Source organism: Punica granatum, chromosome 1 (assembly GCF_007655135.1).
Source record: "Punica granatum isolate Tunisia-2019 chromosome 1, ASM765513v2, whole genome shotgun sequence".
NCBI classification, from domain to species: domain Eukaryota; kingdom Viridiplantae; phylum Streptophyta; class Magnoliopsida; order Myrtales; family Lythraceae; genus Punica; species Punica granatum.
Window position 1 is genome coordinate 42,216,228 of NC_045127.1, and position 20,029 is coordinate 42,236,256.

At 37.9% G+C, this 20,029-nt stretch overlaps 2 protein-coding genes across 2 annotated transcripts; one reads left to right on the forward strand and one right to left on the reverse strand.

Moving 5' to 3' along the window:
* Positions 1-3,829: 3,829 nt before the first annotated feature.
* LOC116206299 (formin-like protein 14) lies at positions 3,830-12,468 on the forward strand. The gene is given in 20 exon segments (XM_031539130.1): positions 3,830-4,050; positions 4,416-4,536; positions 4,645-5,063; positions 5,065-5,248; positions 5,251-5,345; positions 5,798-6,019; positions 6,480-7,097; positions 7,099-7,872; positions 7,917-8,206; positions 8,301-8,424; positions 8,838-8,880; positions 8,883-8,908; positions 9,438-9,536; positions 9,668-9,709; positions 9,795-9,875; positions 10,003-10,053; positions 10,473-10,553; positions 10,937-11,023; positions 11,110-11,176; positions 11,866-12,468. Coding segments are annotated over 19 exon segments (3,531 nt in total). The 5' UTR covers positions 3,830-4,050; positions 4,416-4,454; the 3' UTR covers positions 12,012-12,468.
* A 421-nt stretch (positions 12,469-12,889) lies between these two features.
* Positions 12,890-15,684, reverse strand: LOC116192487 (phytochrome-interacting ankyrin-repeat protein 2-like). The gene is made up of 3 exons (XM_031521047.1): positions 14,879-15,684; positions 13,848-14,019; positions 12,890-13,495 (listed from the first exon to the last, which is right to left on the reverse strand). Exons 1-3 carry the CDS (start codon positions 15,023-15,025, stop codon positions 13,281-13,283), a joined length of 534 nt encoding a protein of 177 aa, XP_031376907.1. The 5' UTR covers positions 15,026-15,684; the 3' UTR covers positions 12,890-13,280.
* Between the last annotated feature and the right edge of the window lie 4,345 nt (positions 15,685-20,029).

The following is a 20,029-nucleotide window of genomic DNA, read 5'->3' on the forward strand; positions in this document are numbered from 1 at the left end:
ATATATGATTAGATTTATATATATTTATTAACCTATTAATCAGCTTAAACCTATTGCAAACTTTTTTTTCACTGTAAGATTGGAAAATTTCACAGTATAATTGATAAAAATGATTGCATAATACCATCAAGTATTTTACGAAAAAGTTAAGTAACTGTTAATAGGTGTATTCTTCAGTTTTTTATAATATATTTGGTTTTAGAGTTGAGTTGAGTTGAATTTTTATTTTAATTGGTTTGTAATAATTGTGATGTTGAATTATAAGAAAAAGTGTGAAATAGTAATGAATAGTTAAAAAAAAGGAATGCTTTTATTGTTGACTAGAAAAATAATGAATAGTTGAGAGCCTTTATTATTAAAAATTGTATTGAATGGTTAAAAAAGAACCCCCCTGGAAATTCCTAATTTTCTTGTTGACTTTTGTTGTAGTGTGTAGAGTTAAAGTTATAGTTAAAATTTTAAAATCGAATTTAAAATCAAACAGGCCCTTAAGTAAAGGTGGACTATTCTAACAGGATTTGGTCCAGTTTTCGGATGGAACACTAAAAGTGAGTTTGGATTTAGAAAATTTTTTTTACTCAATTCAACTCAACTCCACTTATCTTCAATTCAACAACACAATTATTACTTTTTTTCCATTTGTAAATTTTTTTTAATCATTCAATTCAATTTTTAATATTAAATTCTCTCAAATATTCATTACTTTTTCCACAATCTAACATACGATCATTACTTTATCTCAACTATTCACACTTTTCCTCATAATTCAACAACACAATCATTATACTAATTAAAAACCAAAACTCAATCTAAAGCCAAACACATTCTTATTTTGTTGTTTAAGTTGGATGAGGGTATAACATATTGGCATATATTTTCACTTCATAACTAAGAAAATTAAGAGGTTGTAGTAAATTGCATGAGGGTGAAGCACGTTGGCACACGCTCTCGTCTGGTGACTAAGCTATTTCAAGTTCGATTCTCATTGTGAGACTACATGTACCTCTTTATTAAATATTAGAATTTCTATTTCATTATACTATATTTATTAGTTTCTTTTGTCCATTATAAGCGCAAAAATTTGCATGAATGAATTCCATCCATCATCAAAAGAAATCACGAACCCTGCAATTTTGCTAAGACTTATCTCTTATAATTAAAATGGTACTTTTTTTCCCCTTACTTTTTATGTAATCCTGAGGCTCTCTTAAGCATAAATCCGGGCCAGTTCATTCGTGAATCAGTCCAAATTAGTCATCTACGCCGAGTCAGCTATATTCATAGGAATATTTTCCAATGACTCCTTATAAAATTCGAACCTCAGAAAAAGGAGCAAACACACTTATCAGCTCAATCAATCTCTTGCTAGTCACGATAGAACTTCAAAACCGCTAAGCAAGTATACGTATATATATATATATATATGACTGATCATATTCAATTTTCCAATTTGTAATGGGTGTATGAATTCATCTCTTTTTTTCCCCCAGTAGCATCTTTTAAATTCACTAAATGGTAGACTTGTAAAATCGTCCACATCTTTCAAAATAGTTCCATCTCTCCTTTTTTGTTATAATAATAAAATTGTTTTATTTTCTATTGCATTGCGTCCTTCACCAGGGGAAAAGTTAATAATGACAAAAAGTTGATTCCCTTTTTTTCTTTTTTTTCTGATGATCTAAAACGTCTTGCAGCAAAAGTTCTGGCTGGGGTTGGAACAATGCCAAGACCTGCCCAAGTCCCAAGACCCCCTTTGCCTTTCTGACTTGAACTGCACTGCCCGTTCCCCTTGTAATGCATTGATATATTAGCAATATCTGGCAAAATTTATGATTTTCATTTTATGATAATGTTTTCACCAGAATGGACCTACAGAGCCATAAAATTATCAAGTGTGGACCACTGGAAATATTCATAGCCCCAAAAATATGATCCACCCACCCTGAAAGTCTCATCATGAATTACAATGGGCCATGCATGCTCTGCTTCTGCTTGGTCATCATAATAATAAGAACTGGACCACATACGTGCTGCTCAGTTTCCTCTGATGTAAGATCAATACATTATTATAAGTCATAAAAGAAAAGGATAAATAAAACAATTAATACGGGAAATTATAGCAAAGTCTAATATAGATATAAATATATATCTCTGCATTGGTGGTCTCAAATATATTACTTTGAGAGTAAGGAAGATCTCGCTATCGAATACTAGAAATTACAATCCTCAGAATGTAAATCTATGTTTTTAGTCTCTGTTACAGACCCAAATTCAAGAAGGTCATTTCCCAGTAACTGTGTTGATACGAGATTCCCTCTCGTATATATAAATTTAAAATCCCCACGATATGTCGAAATAAATCTAAATATATATATCACCTAAAACATTTCCCACTTGACTAAAAAAAAAATAGATGACAGGAAATCATAACCAAAAAAGAAATACCTCGACAAACAAAGTCACTCAGAAAACACGGTATTAAGCCCCATTAAAAAGGTAAGAAGAAAGTCTTGTGTATAAGAAATACAACACGTGCCACTGTCTCACAAGACAATATTTTATTTAAAATTACACTATGTCACAAATTTGTAACCACATGTGCCGATGTGTTCAACACCATTGGCTTGTGATACGTGCCATGGTTAGGATACCTTGTCCCCATTAGCGCAAGTCACATCCTCGTTTGGGTGCTTGACCATGGTCAAGGTTACTAGAACGCAGTCTACAAGCACCAAATCAACTTCTAGCCCTTCAAGATTGGAATCACCAGCCCCATGACTGCGGCCTTGATCCCAAATTCACTCATCAACTTCCTCCGATCGTTGCAACCTCGTTTGTTCCAGATGCTTATCAACTTCCTCCGATCGATATCACCTCTTTTGCTCCAGAAGCTTGGTGAAGTGAAAACGGTCCAGGTCGAGGCGTTGGGCCAATGCCATGGTTGGGCTTGAGATGGCATAAACGTTTGGGCCACAATGGGCACAACTTCCAGAGGATGGGCCTCTGAATAGGGCCCAAGATTAGGCATCAAATCAGAGAGCAATATATTATTTATTGCCCAGTAAAACGGAAAGAATTTCAGCAGAGATTAAGAAAATTGAAAATAAAAAATAAAAAATGGAAAGTATTCAAAAAAGGAAAAATCAAACATCAAAATCAAAATCAAAATCGTTACTGTTCCTCTCATCTCCTCTTCTCCTCTTCTTTCCATCCTCTCAAATTCAAAGTTCAAAATTTGATAGAGAGGAGCAGAGCTCGGAAGCACTCCCCTGCCTGAGAGAGACTTCCGGTGCGCTGAATGTCAGTCTGTTCGTCGCCTTCACTTCGCGCCCTCATCTTGCCCAAACCCTTCACTCCTTTCCTCGCTCCAGGTTCGCCTCAATATGAGAATTTTTACTCTTTCGCGCAGTTCATCTGGATTTCTGTTGCATTTTTACGCGTTAATCGCCTGCGAAGTTCTCAGTTTCAGCTCAATCTTTGGTTCTTCCTGAGGTTGTCTGTCGTGGACTGTGTTAACATTTCTTGGTATTATGTGGGCGGGTTGCCATTTTGAGTTTGAATTAATCAATTCTCTGGATGTTAGGGTTAATGGGTTGCTAATTATTTGTTTTTGAGCTCTTTCTTTGTTATTCGTTGCATTCTTGTATGGAAATGTTGAACTGACTATGTGAAGAGGAAGGGGAATTTTGAACTGAATTTTTTTTTTTGGGGGTTGAATCCTTGAATTCGGTTCAGGCGCTTATTCAATGTGGTAGAAAGAATGGGTCGCAGAGATGAACCTAGACTCACAAAAAAAATGGAAAGTATTCAAAAAAAGGAAAATCAAACATCAAAATCAAAATCAAAATCGTTACTGTTCCTCTCATCTCCTCTTCTCCTCTTCTTTCCATCCTCTCAAATTCAAAGTTCAAAATTTGATAGAGAGGAGCAGAGCTCGGAAGCACTCCCCTGCCTGAGAGAGACTTCCGGTGCGCTGAATGTCAGTCTGTTCGTCGCCTTCACTTCGCGCCCTCATCTTGCCCAAACCCTTCACTCCTTTCCTCGCTCCAGGTTCGCCTCAATATGAGAATTTTTACTCTTTCGCGCAGTTCATCTGGATTTCTGTTGCATTTTTACGCGTTAATCGCCTGCGAAGTTCTCAGTTTCAGCTCAATCTTTGGTTCTTCCTGAGGTTGTCTGTCGTGGACTGTGTTAACATTTCTTGGTATTATGTGGGCGGGTTGCCATTTTGAGTTTGAATTAATCAATTCTCTGGATGTTAGGGTTAATGGGTTGCTAATTATTTGTTTTTGAGCTCTTTCTTTGTTATTCGTTGCATTCTTGTATGGAAATGTTGAACTGACTATGTGAAGAGGAAGGGGAATTTTGAACTGAATTTTTTTTTTTGGGGGGTTGAATCCTTGAATTCGGTTCAGGCGCTTATTCAATGTGGTAGAAAGAATTGGGTCGCAGAGATGAACCTAGACTCACTGTTCAGTAGATTCTTCCACAGAAGACCCCCTGATGGGCTGCTTGAGTTTGTCGAAAGAGTTTATGGTAAACCCTCCATTCTCGCTTTTTTCTTCTACCAGCTTACTTCTGATGCAATCTGATAGATTATTGAATAATATACTGACCTGCCTTTTGTTTTTTGTGCTTATGCAGTTTTCGATTCCTGTTTTTCTACTGAAGTGTTGCCCAATGACATGTACGAGATTTACCTGCACGAGATCATAACAGAATTACACGAAGAATTCCCAGACTCCGCATTTCTTGCATTCAATTTCCGGGAGGGAGAGAAGCGGAGTCAGTTGGCGGAAATTCTGTGCCAGTATGATGTTACTGTCGTGGACTATCCTCGTCAGTATGAGGGCTGTCCCCTGCTCCCTCTCTCTTTGGTTCAGCATTTTCTTCGAGTCTGCGAGAGCTGGCTCTCTCTTGGGAACCACCAGAATGTCGTCCTCCTGCACTGCGAGAGAGGAGGGTGGCCCCTCCTGTCATTTCTGCTCGCGGGTTTCTTGATTTTTAGGAAATTCCACGGAGAGAAGAAGACTCTCGAGATTGTCCATCGAGAGGCTCCCAAGGGGTTTTCTGCAACTCTTATCGCCCCTCAATCCGTTGCCTTCTCAACTCCGTTACCTTCAGTACATAGCCAAGAGGAATATGGGTCCTCAATGGCCACCTCCAGAGCGGGCCTTGTCTTTGGATTGTCTGATTTTGCGGTCCATTCCAAGCTTTGATTCCCATAATGGTTGCCGGCCGGTCATTCGTATTTTGGAAGGAATCTTCTGAGCAGAGGTGGGCTTTCAACGCAGATGCTCTACTCTATGTCCAAGGCAAAGAAAGTCCTACGGCATTATTGCCAGGTGAGATTTCTAAGTCTTATCTGATAAAGCAATTGATTTTCTTTGGTTTCTAAGAGCCGTCTCAATCTTCTGTTGTCCTGGGTGAATGACGCATATATAGTTCTCTTTTTTCTGCTCAATTTCTTTCAAAACTTGAGACAGCTTTGATATTTTGATAAAAAAACCCTATCTTCTAAAGTGCAATGGGATTTTATTGCCTTATCTTATTGTACTTTCAAGAAAAGGCCAAGCTGCCCTGATTTTCCCTGACCATCCAGACCTATTACCCTGTTCTTTGTTTTCATTTCTTGATAACCCGGAAAAAAGAGAAAACCATGTTGGGACTGCACCTTGAGAGATGTTTCCTTCAGTGAGGAGCATCGGAACTTCTTGTTTTCGAACTCCCTGTCATGCATTTGCTTTTGGATTTTCCCTCTATTATTCGCCTCAGTTGTTGTAATGGTTTGTTACAGGCAGATTGCGATGTGATTAAGATTGACATCCAATGTTTAGTCCAAGGAGATGTCGTGTTGGAGTGTGTCCATTTGGATGCAGATTCAGAAAGGGAAGTTATGATGTTCCGGGTTATGTTCAGCACTGCTTTCATCCGATCAAACATATTGATGCTGAATTCCGATAACTTGGATATTCTTTGGGACTCAAAGGAGCGGTATCCTAAAGGATTTCGTGCAGAGGTGAATGTTTGATGGTTGGATTGTATTTCTGCATAATATAACATGCTAAAGCAACAGATGTTAGCAATGGAAAGAAGACCAAGGTTTTTTCTTGTAGCCAAGAGAAATTCTCCAATTTTTCATTCCAAGTTAAAAAGAAAAATGCTGGATTACATTTTACAAAATATTATGATGGAAACACATGAACTAGTGTTTCAATTTTTTTTTTCCTGAAGAAAGAAAATAGATGGTAAATTGAACGTGTTAGAAGATATTACTTCGGAAAATTGAAACTGTGTGAAATAATAAGCACAAGCTTCGAGTCAAGCAATCTATACATGATCCTTTCATTAACCTTTTCAGTCTGACATGATAAGTGTCGTGAATGTGTTGTATTATATCCAAATTTCTTACTCTTTTTTTTTTTCCTTCACCTTTTGACTTTTGAAGTCATATTAATATGAAGATTTTTTTACCTCAGGTTCTGTTTGGGGATGTTGAGAGTATCTCTCCACAGAGAGCCCCCATTACCATATTAAATGGCGAGGAGAAAGGTGGATTACCAATTGAAGCTTTCTCTAGGGTTCAGGAACTCTTTAGTGGCGTTGAGTGGGTTGATAATGGTGATGATGCTGCCCTTTGGTTGCTTAAACAGCTTTCAGTCCTAAATGATGTGAAAGAACTGTCAAGGTTGCAAAAGAAGGTGAGCCTATACACATCTCCTATCGATTCAGAGGAAGAAACCAATGCATCCAGTGCGGCAGATAGTTCTGACGAAGCATCTGAGTTTCCCAATAATCCAATGGATCCAACAAAGCCTGACAAGCCTACAACTTTTGAGGGTGAAGATTCACTTGATGCCAAATCGACCATGGAACTTCTTGATCGAGGATCAGAGAAAATGGGTGGGCCATATGCTGATCAAGAACCCTCCCCTGATGAGCTTCCAGTTACTGATTCATTCAATTTAGAATCACTTGCACCAACTACAGTCTACAAACAACCATCGCCTCCCCCGCCTCCTCCTCCATTGCCTTCAAATTCTGTCTCCCCCCAGACCCACCTGCCTCCACCACCTCCTCCACCACCCCCCCCCTCCTATGACTACTGCTATAAAAGCACCGGCACGGGCACCACCACCACCTCCCTATATTTCCAGTAGTTCTTATGAGCAACCTTCTGTTAATGACAGGACACCTCCTGAAGTTTCTTCTTCAGCTCCCTCACCTTCCTCTTCTTCCTTGTTTCAACAACCCTCCCAAACTCCCCCTCCACCCCCCACCCCCACACCCCCACCCCCCCCCCCACCCCCACCTTCTTTCATGTCTGGTAAAGTTCCTGAACCACAGTCAATATCTCCCCCTCTTTCGTCTGCATCACTTAAATCATCCCCAACGTTGTCGCGTCCAGCGCCACCCCCACCCCCACCACCTCCTCCACCATCTTCAAGTATTTCTTTGCAAAGACCTCCACCTCCACCTCCACCTCCTCCATTACCTCCCCCCAAACCAGCTTCTTTGAAACCACCTCCGCCTCCGCCACCCATGCCTGCTGCTTCTTTGAGAGGCCCTAAACCACCGCCACCGCCACCTCCACCTCCACCTCCACCTCCACCTCCACCTCCACCTCCACCTCCAACCTCCACTTCCTTAACTGCTTGCCGTCCACTTTCAGGTTCACCTATGCGACCTGCACCACCTCCGCCACCACCGCCGCCGCCCCTTAGTTCCAAACTGCAAGGACCACCTCCACCTCCACCTCCTCCACCGCCACCTCCATCGACATCCAATTCCAGTTCATCTGCTAGTAATGGTACTACTCGTGGGCCACCTCCCCTGCCTCCACCTCTCCCCCCTTCCCTTGTCCCTTCTCATGCCAGCCAGTGTGCCAAAAGCACCACGTCCTCCACCCCCATCAGTCAGGACCTGGCCGGCCAGGTCCACCTCCGCCACCCGCTCCACCAAAACTTCCTGGTGCTCCCCCTCCACCACCAGGATCCAAAGGGCCAAGTGCACCACCTCCTCCCCCTCCATCTGTAGGCAAGGGAAGACCTGGTTTGATAAGCCACAGTAAAAGTCGAGCTAGTGTTGTTGGGACTGCAATGGCACCTAAGAAAGCCTCTCTAAAACCATTGCACTGGGTAAAAGTGACACGCGCAATGCAGGGAAGTCTATGGGCGGACTCTCAAAAGCAAGACAATCAGTCCAGGTGTGCCATTACTCAATACGTACTCAATATGTCACGGAAGAAATGTTTCTGGATGATGTTTTTCTGATGTCATGGGATGAAATAACTTTAATAGGGCACCAGAGATTGATATATCAGAGCTGGAAAGTCTGTTTTCAGCAGCCACTTCAGATGGCAGCGGGATCAATAAAGGTGGAGGTCGACGTTCTAACATCAACAAACCTGAGAAAGTACAATTGGTGAGCCTCACAAGTCGCAGTCCTTATAATCTTTTTTTGGTATTCTATTTGCTCAGATATGTTTTAGTTAGATGGCCGAAAAATCAAAAACTTAAATGAATTTGTAGAGGGGCGCACTACCGCCTGTATACATGTAGATGCCAAGCTTACTTCAAAATCACAACTCATTGTATGAATTGGAACCGGAAGGGAAGGAACAAATATTTTTCCCCTCTTGACCTTTGAAAGAGAGAATCTGTAGATTATATGAACATGTGTTACATTCATTTAGTAAAAGAGTGTCCTCGGCTCCTTCAAAGCATTCTACTTGAGTTTATTGTTGTTAGGTTCCTTGTCATATATAATAAATATTCATACTGTACATTGCTATATTATTCAGGTGTCAGTATTTACTTTCTGATTTCTTCTACCAGGTTGACTTGCGTAGAGCCTATAATTGTGAAATAATGCTCTCAAAGATAAAATTCCTTTGCCTGATATGCTTGTAAGTATTCTTTCCTTTAACTGCTCTATATAGTACTTTCCCAAGATTATTGCTTTGTTGGATTTGTCTGTTTTATTCTTGACTTACTATGTACTTCTCTGCATCACAGCAATGACACCAGCTTTCAGAGTTTGATTAAAAAAAATTTCATTGTTTGAATGTACAATTTTTAAAGTGAAACTTTCTCCAAAAGCCCTTTTCTTTTAAATCTAGAATAGAAGAATTATGTGGATGGCACCGGACAAGGCTTTAGTGCTATGGTTCTGATTTATCTTGTTGATCGGGACAAATGAAACTGTTGAAATGCATATATGTGTGATGAAGTTGGCTTCATTTTTTGTTGTAGATATGATTCTGCATGTGCATCTGGGAAGTCCACTAACATGTATACATACCTTGTATACTATGCTCTTTCTTAAAGCGTAATTTCTAGTTCATTGTTTATTTAGTTGAGTAGCCACCATTACTGCTGCTATTGTGTTAGACATTTCCTGCAATTCATCTTGTCCTAAAGACTGTATGATTTCAGAATGCGGTTCTGGCTTTGGATTCTTCGGCTTTGGACATTGATCAGGTCGAGAACCTCATCAAGTTCTGCCCCACAAAAGAAGAAATGGAGACTCTAAAGGTACTCTACCGCACTCAATCGAACTCCAACTCTGTTGCAAGAGAAATAAAGAGACTATCTTTTGACAAAACGAATACAGTATGCAATCCTTCTTCTCTAATGAATATCTTTTTGGTAATCTTTGGTTTCAGAATTACACGGGGGACAAGGAATCACTTGGGAAGTGTGAGCAGGTCCTATGAAAATCAAATACCACCTATATGAAGTGATAATAGCATTTAGATTTTTGATAGCTGAAATTGATTTCCAATGTTTCAGTTTTTCATGGAGCTAATGAAGGTTCCACGGGTGGAATCTAAATTACGCGTGTTTGCTTTCAGGATCACTTTTTCCTCACAGGTATACTCTACTTATCTATCTCTCTCGTGATATTTTATTCATAAGTAATTTTTATCTTTCCTGGTCCAATAGATCTTTGGAGGTTACTCTACAGATTATATGATGCTTACAGGCTAACCTTTTTCAGGTGAATGACTTGAGGCATAACCTCAGTACTATAAATGATGCAACTAGAGAGGTACAAATTGAAGGTTTCACTTTCTGTTTGCAATTCTTTGGCACATATTTTTTGGATGCAGACCAGCCTTCGGACTAGCAAGCTTTGGGTTCAATCAGGTCAATAGGTCCCATCAGATTATAATACCGAAATTAAAGATATATATATATATATATATAAATCCGTAAATTAGGGGAAAGGGGTATTCAGGGGGCAAAAAAACAACAACAGTGGAGGATGGGGGTGGGGGACAATGAGCAAGAACTGGTTGGGATCCGGGAAACAGGCCGGTGCAGCGTGCTTTCTAAAAGTGTGATTCTACATGTATTTATAGTATATGCCTTTTCTGTCTTTTTTTGTTTCCCCCCCATTTTCGTCTATTTATTTGTTTTATTTTTGCCCTTTTGGCTTACATTCAATCTTTATGTTGTGCATTGCAGGTAAAGGAATCAGCAAAATTGCGTCAGATAATGCAGACAATTCTCACCTTGGGCAATGCTCTAAATCAGGGCCTGCACGAGGTACTTTTGTGTTAATTGTTTGGTCTAAGTGTATGCTATAATGAAGCTGTCTCAAATCTGATTTTCGTAATTGGAATTTGATCAACAGGTTCGGCAATTGGATTTAATTAGACAGCCTTCTAAAATTGTCTGATGATACTCGGGCGAGAAATAGCATGATGATGTAACATTTTAATTTTTATTGATGAAACATGGTAAGATTGGTGACGGTCATAATCACAGACAATAAGAGAATTTCAGGTTTTCACTGCACAAATAGCATAAAAGCCCCTAAATAAACAATGATTCAAGTTTGAGTTTTCAGCATTTCTAGTGGGTTAAACAGCAAAAATTGCAATGATGGAATATGAATAGGTACTGTATTTTTCCTTGTATGATTGCTCTTTGTTTCTCTATTCCAGGCACTGAAAGGTTTCCTCGATACTGCTGAAGCTGAAGTGAGGTCACTCATATCTTTGTACTCGGAAGTGGTGGGTTCTTCTTGTAGGATTCTTCTTTTCTAGATTTTATCTGCAAGCTGCTGCTGTGTTGTATGCTAAACACGATGCCTTTGCAGGGAAGAAATGCAGATTCATTGTGTCAGTACTTCGGAGAGGATCCAGCTCGGTGTCCCTTCGAGCAAGGTTTGGTTATCTATTTCATATTTTTGCATGCGTATCATCTCACTAGCTTATTGTGCTTCTCTATCCTAATAATATGTTTATTTTAGAAGAATGTTGCATTGAGATTTAGAATTTGTACTATCTCATGAATTTGTTTCTGTATGTATTTCCACATTTGGAGTGTGGTACCGGGGGGTACTTTTGTTTAATTTGGAGACTCTTAGGCATAACGAAGTACCTGGATGCCCGTTGGTTTCACAAATTTTTGGAACTCTACTCCACTTATCGGCAATTCAACAACACAAGGATTACTTTTCCCTTTTCCTTAATTTTTAAACCATTCAATTCAATTTTTAATACTAAATTCTCTCAACTATTCATTATTTTTCACACTTTTTTCTCATAATTCAATAACACAATCATTACAAACCAATTAAATAAAAACTCAACTCTACTCAACTCTAAAACCAAACACAATTATATCTCACCTAGCAAGTTTCCCATGATTTGAAAAGCATCGTTGATTTGTTTATTGCATGGAAATATGAGGCTTCAGTGTACTCCCATGGAGTTATATATGTCCATTCTGTTAAATATAGATGCTGTTTTACGTGTTAGGTGGCAGTTATGTTCTATGTTTCAACGTCATATGAGCTTCCTTCTCAACAAATTGCTAATTCCTGTATATGGGCATTTATTGTGTCTTACAGTGACACAAATCTTGGTCGTGTTCGTTAAGATGTTCAATAAGTCCCGCGAGGAGAATGAGAGACAGGTGGAAGCTGAGAAGAAGAAACTTGAAAAGGAAGCCATGAAGGAGAAGGCAGCTGCTAATTCACCAGCAGTGAGACGTTGAGATCAGAATGAAAGGACTATTACTATGAGACATTCCTAAGACTCGAGGGCCGAGACAATGCGATTCCCAGGAGACTGCCATAGTTAAGAGACACTGCAGTTCTTTTTCACCAAGGTGAAGATTTAGCAGCAACTATCGGCTCTAGGTTCTAATAAGCTGAGTCCAACACCTGGAAATTGCAATTTTCAAATTCCGTCCAGGAACATGTTCTTGGCCTCCCAAAGTTCGATTGTTGCCACATTCGTAGTGTAAGTTTAGCCATCTAACCCACACTAACCCCTATTCTCAAGAATACGAAACTACTAATTCTTTTACTACTATGTAGAGAAAAGAGTTATCATAGTAATGGGAGTAGCTTCATTTAGTGTTGTAGATCCGAAACTGCTGACTTTTTTACTAATATGTAGAGAAAAGAGATATAATAATAATGGAAGCAGCTTCATTTTACAGTGTTGTATACCGTTTGTCTCAACTCTAATACAGTTAAAACTTCATTCTATTTTTCATGGGCGGGAGAGGTTAGCTCTTACGGCTGACTCTGATAACTCGCACGAAAAAGAGGGTTCTCGAGTCTAGCTCGATTCTACCGAATAGAAAATTGAACTAATTTAGTGCCAATTTTTGGTGCAACTCAAAGGGCAATTAGCTAGACTTCTTAATTGAATCAACCACATGGGAGCTTGCAACTTTTAGGCAGGTTGGGTACATTGATTTCCGTCACCCACAAGAAACTTGATTTTGAATCTGCAGTGAATACTGTTTCAAGCTCCTCAAAATGAAAGAGGTTGCGCCGGAAATTAACTGGCACCCAAAGATATCATCTGTCTGCCGTGTCAAAGGTGAATTGGAAGCGGGGATGGGCATCTATTGTGGTCTGCTTAGAATGGCATAATTACCATTGCCATTCATAAATTAAGTAGGCGGATTAACGTCATGACTCGTTAACGAGTAAGATCAGTGTCTGAAGATGTAAATACATGGCTTGATACATTCATCCAACACTGAACCCATCCCATATGGGTCACTGATATGATTCTAATAACAAGGCCGCCAACTCTTCAAGGTATCTGACATGACATGGACTTATGACACGAGTTGTACGACAGAACTGCTTAGACTCAACTCAGCTACGACGGGAGACCGGACGCTCAACAAGGAAATATATTGCAAGATGACTTGGACAAGATAGAAGCAGATGAACAGGTCTTCGGGATGTGTAATCTTTAAAGACACCAGGCGAGGAAGTGTAGAGGAGCTTGCAAAAGCCATTTAGCTCTCAGAGCTGGAGGAGACCTCGCTTGAAGATGAGTTCTCCAGCTGAAGACGCTTCATCTCCTCGTAAGCCCATTCGAGACCCGAGCAGTAGTGCAGTGGCGGGTTAAATCTACAATCATTCATGTCCTCAGGCAGGAAGGCCCCATTCTCTACCAGGAACTTGACAGCTTCCCTTTTCCTCTCTTTAGCTGCACTGTGGAGCGGCGTCCCTGAGTTCACACGCATTAAAAAAGGCCATCAGCAATTCGTCAGAAAAGGAATCAACAAAAAATTGTTCACTGAGCATTGTCTTTCAGGAGTTCCTCGATACAGGTAACATATGATCGAGATCTTAAAAGATCCCTAAAGTTAGCTCATAGACATATTCAAGAAGCAATGGGATGATGCAACAGTATTCCTTGGTACGTATATGAAATTTTCCGCAATATGGTCACAAGGTTACTTAGATTGACCAAGAAACAAAATCAAGCTCCAATGGTGTAAGATAGGGGTTCATTCAATATTTAAAACATAAAAAATTTTCCTCCTACTTGCTTTGGTAGAGACTAGAATTTAACTTACAGCCACAGGCACCCTTAGTTCTAGCATCAATGTTCGCACCACGCTCAAGTAATTCATCCATGACCTCGAGATGACCACCCTCAGCGGCAAGGTGGAGAGGTGTAAAACCTTTCGATTTGGGGCCCCATGCAGGGACATTCACATCCATTCCTTCATCAAGCAGGCGCTTAACCTGTTCCAAGAAAAAAAAATATCAGCCTGATTCAGTATTCAGTGAAACTCCAAATAGCATTCCATAGAAGAATTAAACAAAGCATACTCAATTACCAGGACAAGCACACTCACAGAGAGAGGGTCGATTAAGTACTCCCCATGTCTCAATTGAATTTGAAAAAAATGACAAAACCAATACTCTTCAAAAACTTGGAAAAAAAACCACCAATTACCAATACGAGCAGTTTTGTTAATTCACATAGCAAGCCACTATCTAGTGGAATTCGCATAAAATTTGGAAAAAACAAAATCTCTCACAAGCAAAAAGGTTTGGGCTGTATACAGAGTTACCATCAGCAATATATCTCAAAGCACAAATGTCATCAATCTGGTTTTGAACTTTTCAAAGAAAAGTTAAACAGATTAAGCAATAACTATTTGACTTTTGTGTCGAATAACTGCCCACGTGGTATAAATCAGTGATATCGCTGAATCCATAAATTCAACAATTTGATCCTGATATCCAGATGCATTATTTATATTTCACTATAATCCTTAAGAAATTTCAATCAATATGGTCCCCCATAATGCCCTTTATCCTATCCATAACTCAGAAATCTGCCAACTTAATGCATGCCAATCCTATACATTAACCCATTCTCTTCCATACTGGAAACATCATCATCGATCAATCTAGGTCTCTTATAATCACAATCAATCATATATATACGCGTCTGTAAACAAGCGCGGGTACTATTAACAATATGGGGTTAGGACACTGTTTAACGTGTCAGAAAGCCAATAACAACATCATTGAACCGTACACATATAGAGTCCAAGCTTCAGCACACAGGACCAACAATTAACAGTTGAATTACCTGTTTCAGATCGCCTCTTCGGGCGACGATATGCAGCAGAGTCCATCCCCTGTCATCCCTATCAGACCCGCTCCTAAGCAAGCGCCTTCTCGTCAGCGAAAGGCTCCTCCGTAACGGACGAATATCCTCTTGCGGCATAATTATCATATCCAAATATTGGAATCGATACTATAACAATCGATGTGCCCGAAATCCCTATAGCCCTAGAAGGCAGCAGCTCGATCAACCAATCCTTATGAAGAAGAACACCAGAGTCTGCAAAGGCGGATAGATTCTCGAGAAGTAACCACAACTAATCGACCAAGACCACGAATTTACATGATCCTCTGACACCAATCCGAACCGATGATCAAACAGAAGAGGCAAAGGAAGGGGTGCTTCGCAATTAGCGGGAAGAACCGGCGACAGTGCAGTGATGGGCGACGCAATACGGAGAGAACGGATTCAAACCAGGGCCGAAGACGCGGAGATTCTCACATAGCATGATAGAGACGACGTGCGGTGAGGATGATATGTACATATCTCTCGGAGAAGAAACCCCAGACCCCCGAAATTCGAACAGCGATAGGTAAACAAAGTAGGAGATCGAACTACAGGGGGACAATCAAACGAATCCGGCGAAGATGAGGAGGGGGGTTATCGGGAGCATGAAGTGGCGATGAGGGCTTCTGCAACGAGAGGAGGAGGAGGAGGAGGATAAACCCTAGGGAGCTAGAGAGGGAAGGAAGGATGGAAAGAGACGACGAACTCTGCCAGGGAAAGTCTTTGAGGTGAATCGGAAGGGAATCAAGGAAAATTGTCGGGGCGGCAGTGGGAAGTCTCAATAATATATATAATCTTGTGACCCGATAGTTACGCTGGCATATATTTTATATTTGAAGTTTTTATCTCCTTTTTTTCCAAATCTATTTCATACTTTTAAATTTATTAAAAATATTTCATACTTTACATTCTTTTTAAATCTATCACGGTATTATATTTTTCATTAAGTAGACTCAAAATCTATTGTATGGTTTTAATTTTTTCTCAATGATAGTTTTAATTTTTTTTCTCAAATCTATCACGGGTAAAGGACTACAGTGGCATGACCGTTAAATGTTGACCGAATATATAACGGCGGGATAGATTTGGAAAAAAAAAATGTAAACTATGAAATATTTTTGATAATTTTAAAAGCATATGATAGATTTGAAAAAACGATGAAATTAAAAAATACATTTTGTTAATATGTTTTATATTTTATTTTTAGTTAATATGTTTTGTTAGTTGGATCAGTTGAACTCTCATATATTAGGTATAAATCGAAAAATATGTAAGGTTAACTCTATTTACGATGTGTTCAACTATTCCCTCATAGAAAAATATATTTCGTTTGCATTAAACTTTGAATTTTGAACGAACATCTATATCTATCTATCTATCTATAATATTAAGAGGAGATGTGGTAGTCCCAATCAGGTAGCTTATAATACTCAATTGCTAAAAGGATTTCTCTTGATTTTTTTGAGGTTATTTAAAAATATAATATAATGTTTTAAAAAATATTAACTATAAATTTATGAGATCGATTTTTATTTTCTTGATTTTTTGTGCTTTTGTTTTAAAAAATATTTTAAATTTTTTTGAAATATATAAATATAGATTTGTAAAACCAATCGTCATTTTCTCAACTTTTTGAGCTCTTCCTAAAAAAATTTGTTAATTTTTATTTTTAAAAATATATCAATATAAAATATAGATTCGTGGAACTAGTTGTTATCTCTTAATCTTTTGAACTTCTTTTAGAAACCAAAATTTTAATTTCTCTTAAACAAACTGATATAGATATAAATTATGGCTAATAATTATCTTTTATTTTTTTAATTTCAAATTTTTTTACAAAATATCCCTACATGACCAATCTGCTTTTCAGAAAAAAACAGATAATATTTTTCGTAGATATATGTGCTACATCTGATTTTCTTTACCCCACTATTACAGACTGCAGAAATTGAAAGGCTAATTGAGCAAAAAACAAAGGCAGAAAAAGCATATACACTCCTCCTTGGAACAAGAACTAATCTTTTAGTAAGTCCGCTCCAATTTGCCATTATAGGGCCATGTAACAACGATTGGTTGCGTGATTGAACTTGATGCTCTTGCAATGAAGTGGAAACAGAAGCTTGTGTACAATCCCCAACCTTGCTGGATATAATTAGTCACCCATTGATTATTGTCGGAAAATGTTGTGTTTGTTGTTCATGTCCTCTCACTTCAACTCATGCACTTGACTTGTTTGTTCCACCAAGGACAGAATGTGTACATCAAAATAAGTTTGAACGTTAATTTTGGATTGTTCGTCCCAGCTACTGTGCAATATGAACAATGGAATCATTATGCAACTGTGCAATCTTGTTTTTGTATATATATGTGCAGGCCCCTTAGTCTAGTAGAAAGAAAGAATGACAGAGAATCGCCAACAGAATGAGAAAAGTAAGATATAAACAATGCAGGAGGAAATTATCTAAATTTTAAGAATAAAGCCAGGAAGTAATCTACGGTTACACTTTGTTTAAATACAATGCACTAAAGAGAAGGATGTGAAGGGAAGTGAAGTAAAGTGAATGGAGGAAACGGAAAGAATTTTAAATTAAACTAGGTTATTGAATTCGTGTATTGAACACATTTTATATTTTTTTATAAGAATTTAAATGTGAAGACACTAATTTTTATCATTTTATTATTTAGGGTTTTAGGGTTGAGATTGAGCCCATGCTAAATAATATTAATTGAAGAGTTTGAGCAAATGATTCATGTAAAATACTTCATATATATAATCACAAACATCTTAAATTTATAGAAAAATAATTTTAAACCCTTAGCTTTAATTAATGAAAGGATAATAATCATAAAATCTTTAAATTTTTAAAGTTAGTATTAAGCTGATTTTTATTCTCAATCACATTTCATGTACTAAGTTGAAGATAAAAATAAATAAAAAATGAAAAGAAAATAAAGGTGAAGGGTCAAAAGAAATTTATCTATTAAGTTAACAAAATCAACGGGGTGGAATATTTATTTTGATTAAGAAAGAGGTGGAGTGTCATTGCGCAAAATTTAGAGGATGGTGTGTATTTTATCTTTGACTTTTTTTATATTAATTCATTCATTTTTTTTCAAATACTCTTATGCCTTCATTCAATTCCACATTGGGAATTTTTTTTCCCCGTTTAGTTTTGACATTTTAAAATAGAGTGAGAGGATAAGTAATTTTAAGAAAATAATTTCAATGAAGATATTGAAAACGACTTGTTAGTAATGTGGGGTGTCGGGTGCTCTCTACTGAGGCTGCATGTGTTGGCAAAGATTACATTCAGAGAAAGCTTATAGATTTAATTTAATATTAGGCGAAAACCTGCTCTTTGCACTGGTAATGCATCGATAAATTTTTATTATATTTGGACTACAAAATTTCAAACTTAATTTGAATAGCAGGTAATGTCTGAATAATAATAATTCCTATCATCATATATAAAATCTGAAGTTACCATATATTATCCGAAAAATATAAATAACGCATATAGCATATTCCTCATAATACGAGAAGATAATTGATAATATCTGGTTTTTTTTAGAAAATATTGCATGTGATAATATGATTGATATCAACCTACTGAAAAAAATATAATTGATATCAAATATTTTGCCATACTACTTTTAGAATTTATTGAAATATTTCATGTACAATTGTATAAAGTGTACGATCATAGATCATATTACAATTAATTAAATTATATAGTTGCCCAATTAGATATTATGAGACAATTATTCAATATTAGATATAATATTTAAGATATCGTGTAAATGATATTATATATATATATATATATATATATTAAAAATGGGAATCTCCATTTTATTAATAGGAAACTGTATATTAATATTAATTTTTATAAAATTCTTTAGAAACTATAATTTTTTTGGGTTTTTACTTAAAATGGCCTATGGTTTAACCGTTTTGTCAAATTTATCATATGTTTTTTTTTGTCAAATCTATCCCATGGTTTACTTTTTGTATCGAATCTATCCCGATGTTATCTTTTCCGTCGACATTTAATGGACGTACTGACATGGCATGTTTGAAAATCAACGGCACCCACGTGGAGCGTTAGTGGGGCCACACTTGCCACTCTGGACAGATCCCTGGATAGATTTGAAAAAACTAAAAACCATGGGATATTATTGGAGTGATGAAAAAAACCTATGAACATTTTCCCGCCCCTTCCGCCCCTTCTATACCAGAATCCCGCCTAAGCTCTGCCCTAATCCCGCCAAACCTCAGCCATAATCCCGTCCAACCTCTTTCTCCCCAGTAAAATCTCGAATCCTCTACTAGAAGGAGAGCCAAACATTGGCGTTTAGGGTTTTGCTTTGTTTTCAATCATAAAAATATCGCACTGCGTACTGTCGATCAAGGTAGGGGTTCATCGATTTTGACTGTTTGCGGTTGATTATGACTATTTGTTGAGTCAAGTTAGACTATTTAAGCCTGATTTTGATAATTTGTTGAGTGGATGTGAGGGACTTATATGCCTTTTTTCTGTTCGAAAAAGCAGAGGGACTAAGCTGAGCTGGATTGGTCTCCTTTGCAGCAACAAAGACGAGGCTTCGTTGAAGGAGGGACCATTTGCCTGCAAAAGTTGAAGCTTTTTGTGGTCCCAACTGTTACACGAACAGGTTGGTACAAATGATGCGTTGTTGGGTCTTTAATGTGCAGTACACTATCGAAATTCTCCTTTTTTTTGGCTTTGTCTTGTTTGTTGGGTTCATTGGAGAACATAAATGTAAAAAAATTGTTCTTTTGCAGGTTTGGTTGACTGGAGAGTCTAGCCCTATTTGTTTACTAATACCAAAGTGGACGTTGAAGGTAAACTGTCCCACTTCTTCCCTTTTGACTGTCTGAGTTATTCTTTTTTATTGACTTTGCTAAAAGAATATGTATCATTAGTTTTTTAATGCTTTTACTGCATTCCTTTATATATATATATATATATTAACAGGATGGGAACAAAATTTGGTTTGGCTTTACATCATGGAGGTTATATACAATTTCAACCTCAAGTGAGGTATGTTGGAGGGATTGAAACCATCATACAAGTTGATCAAGATAAA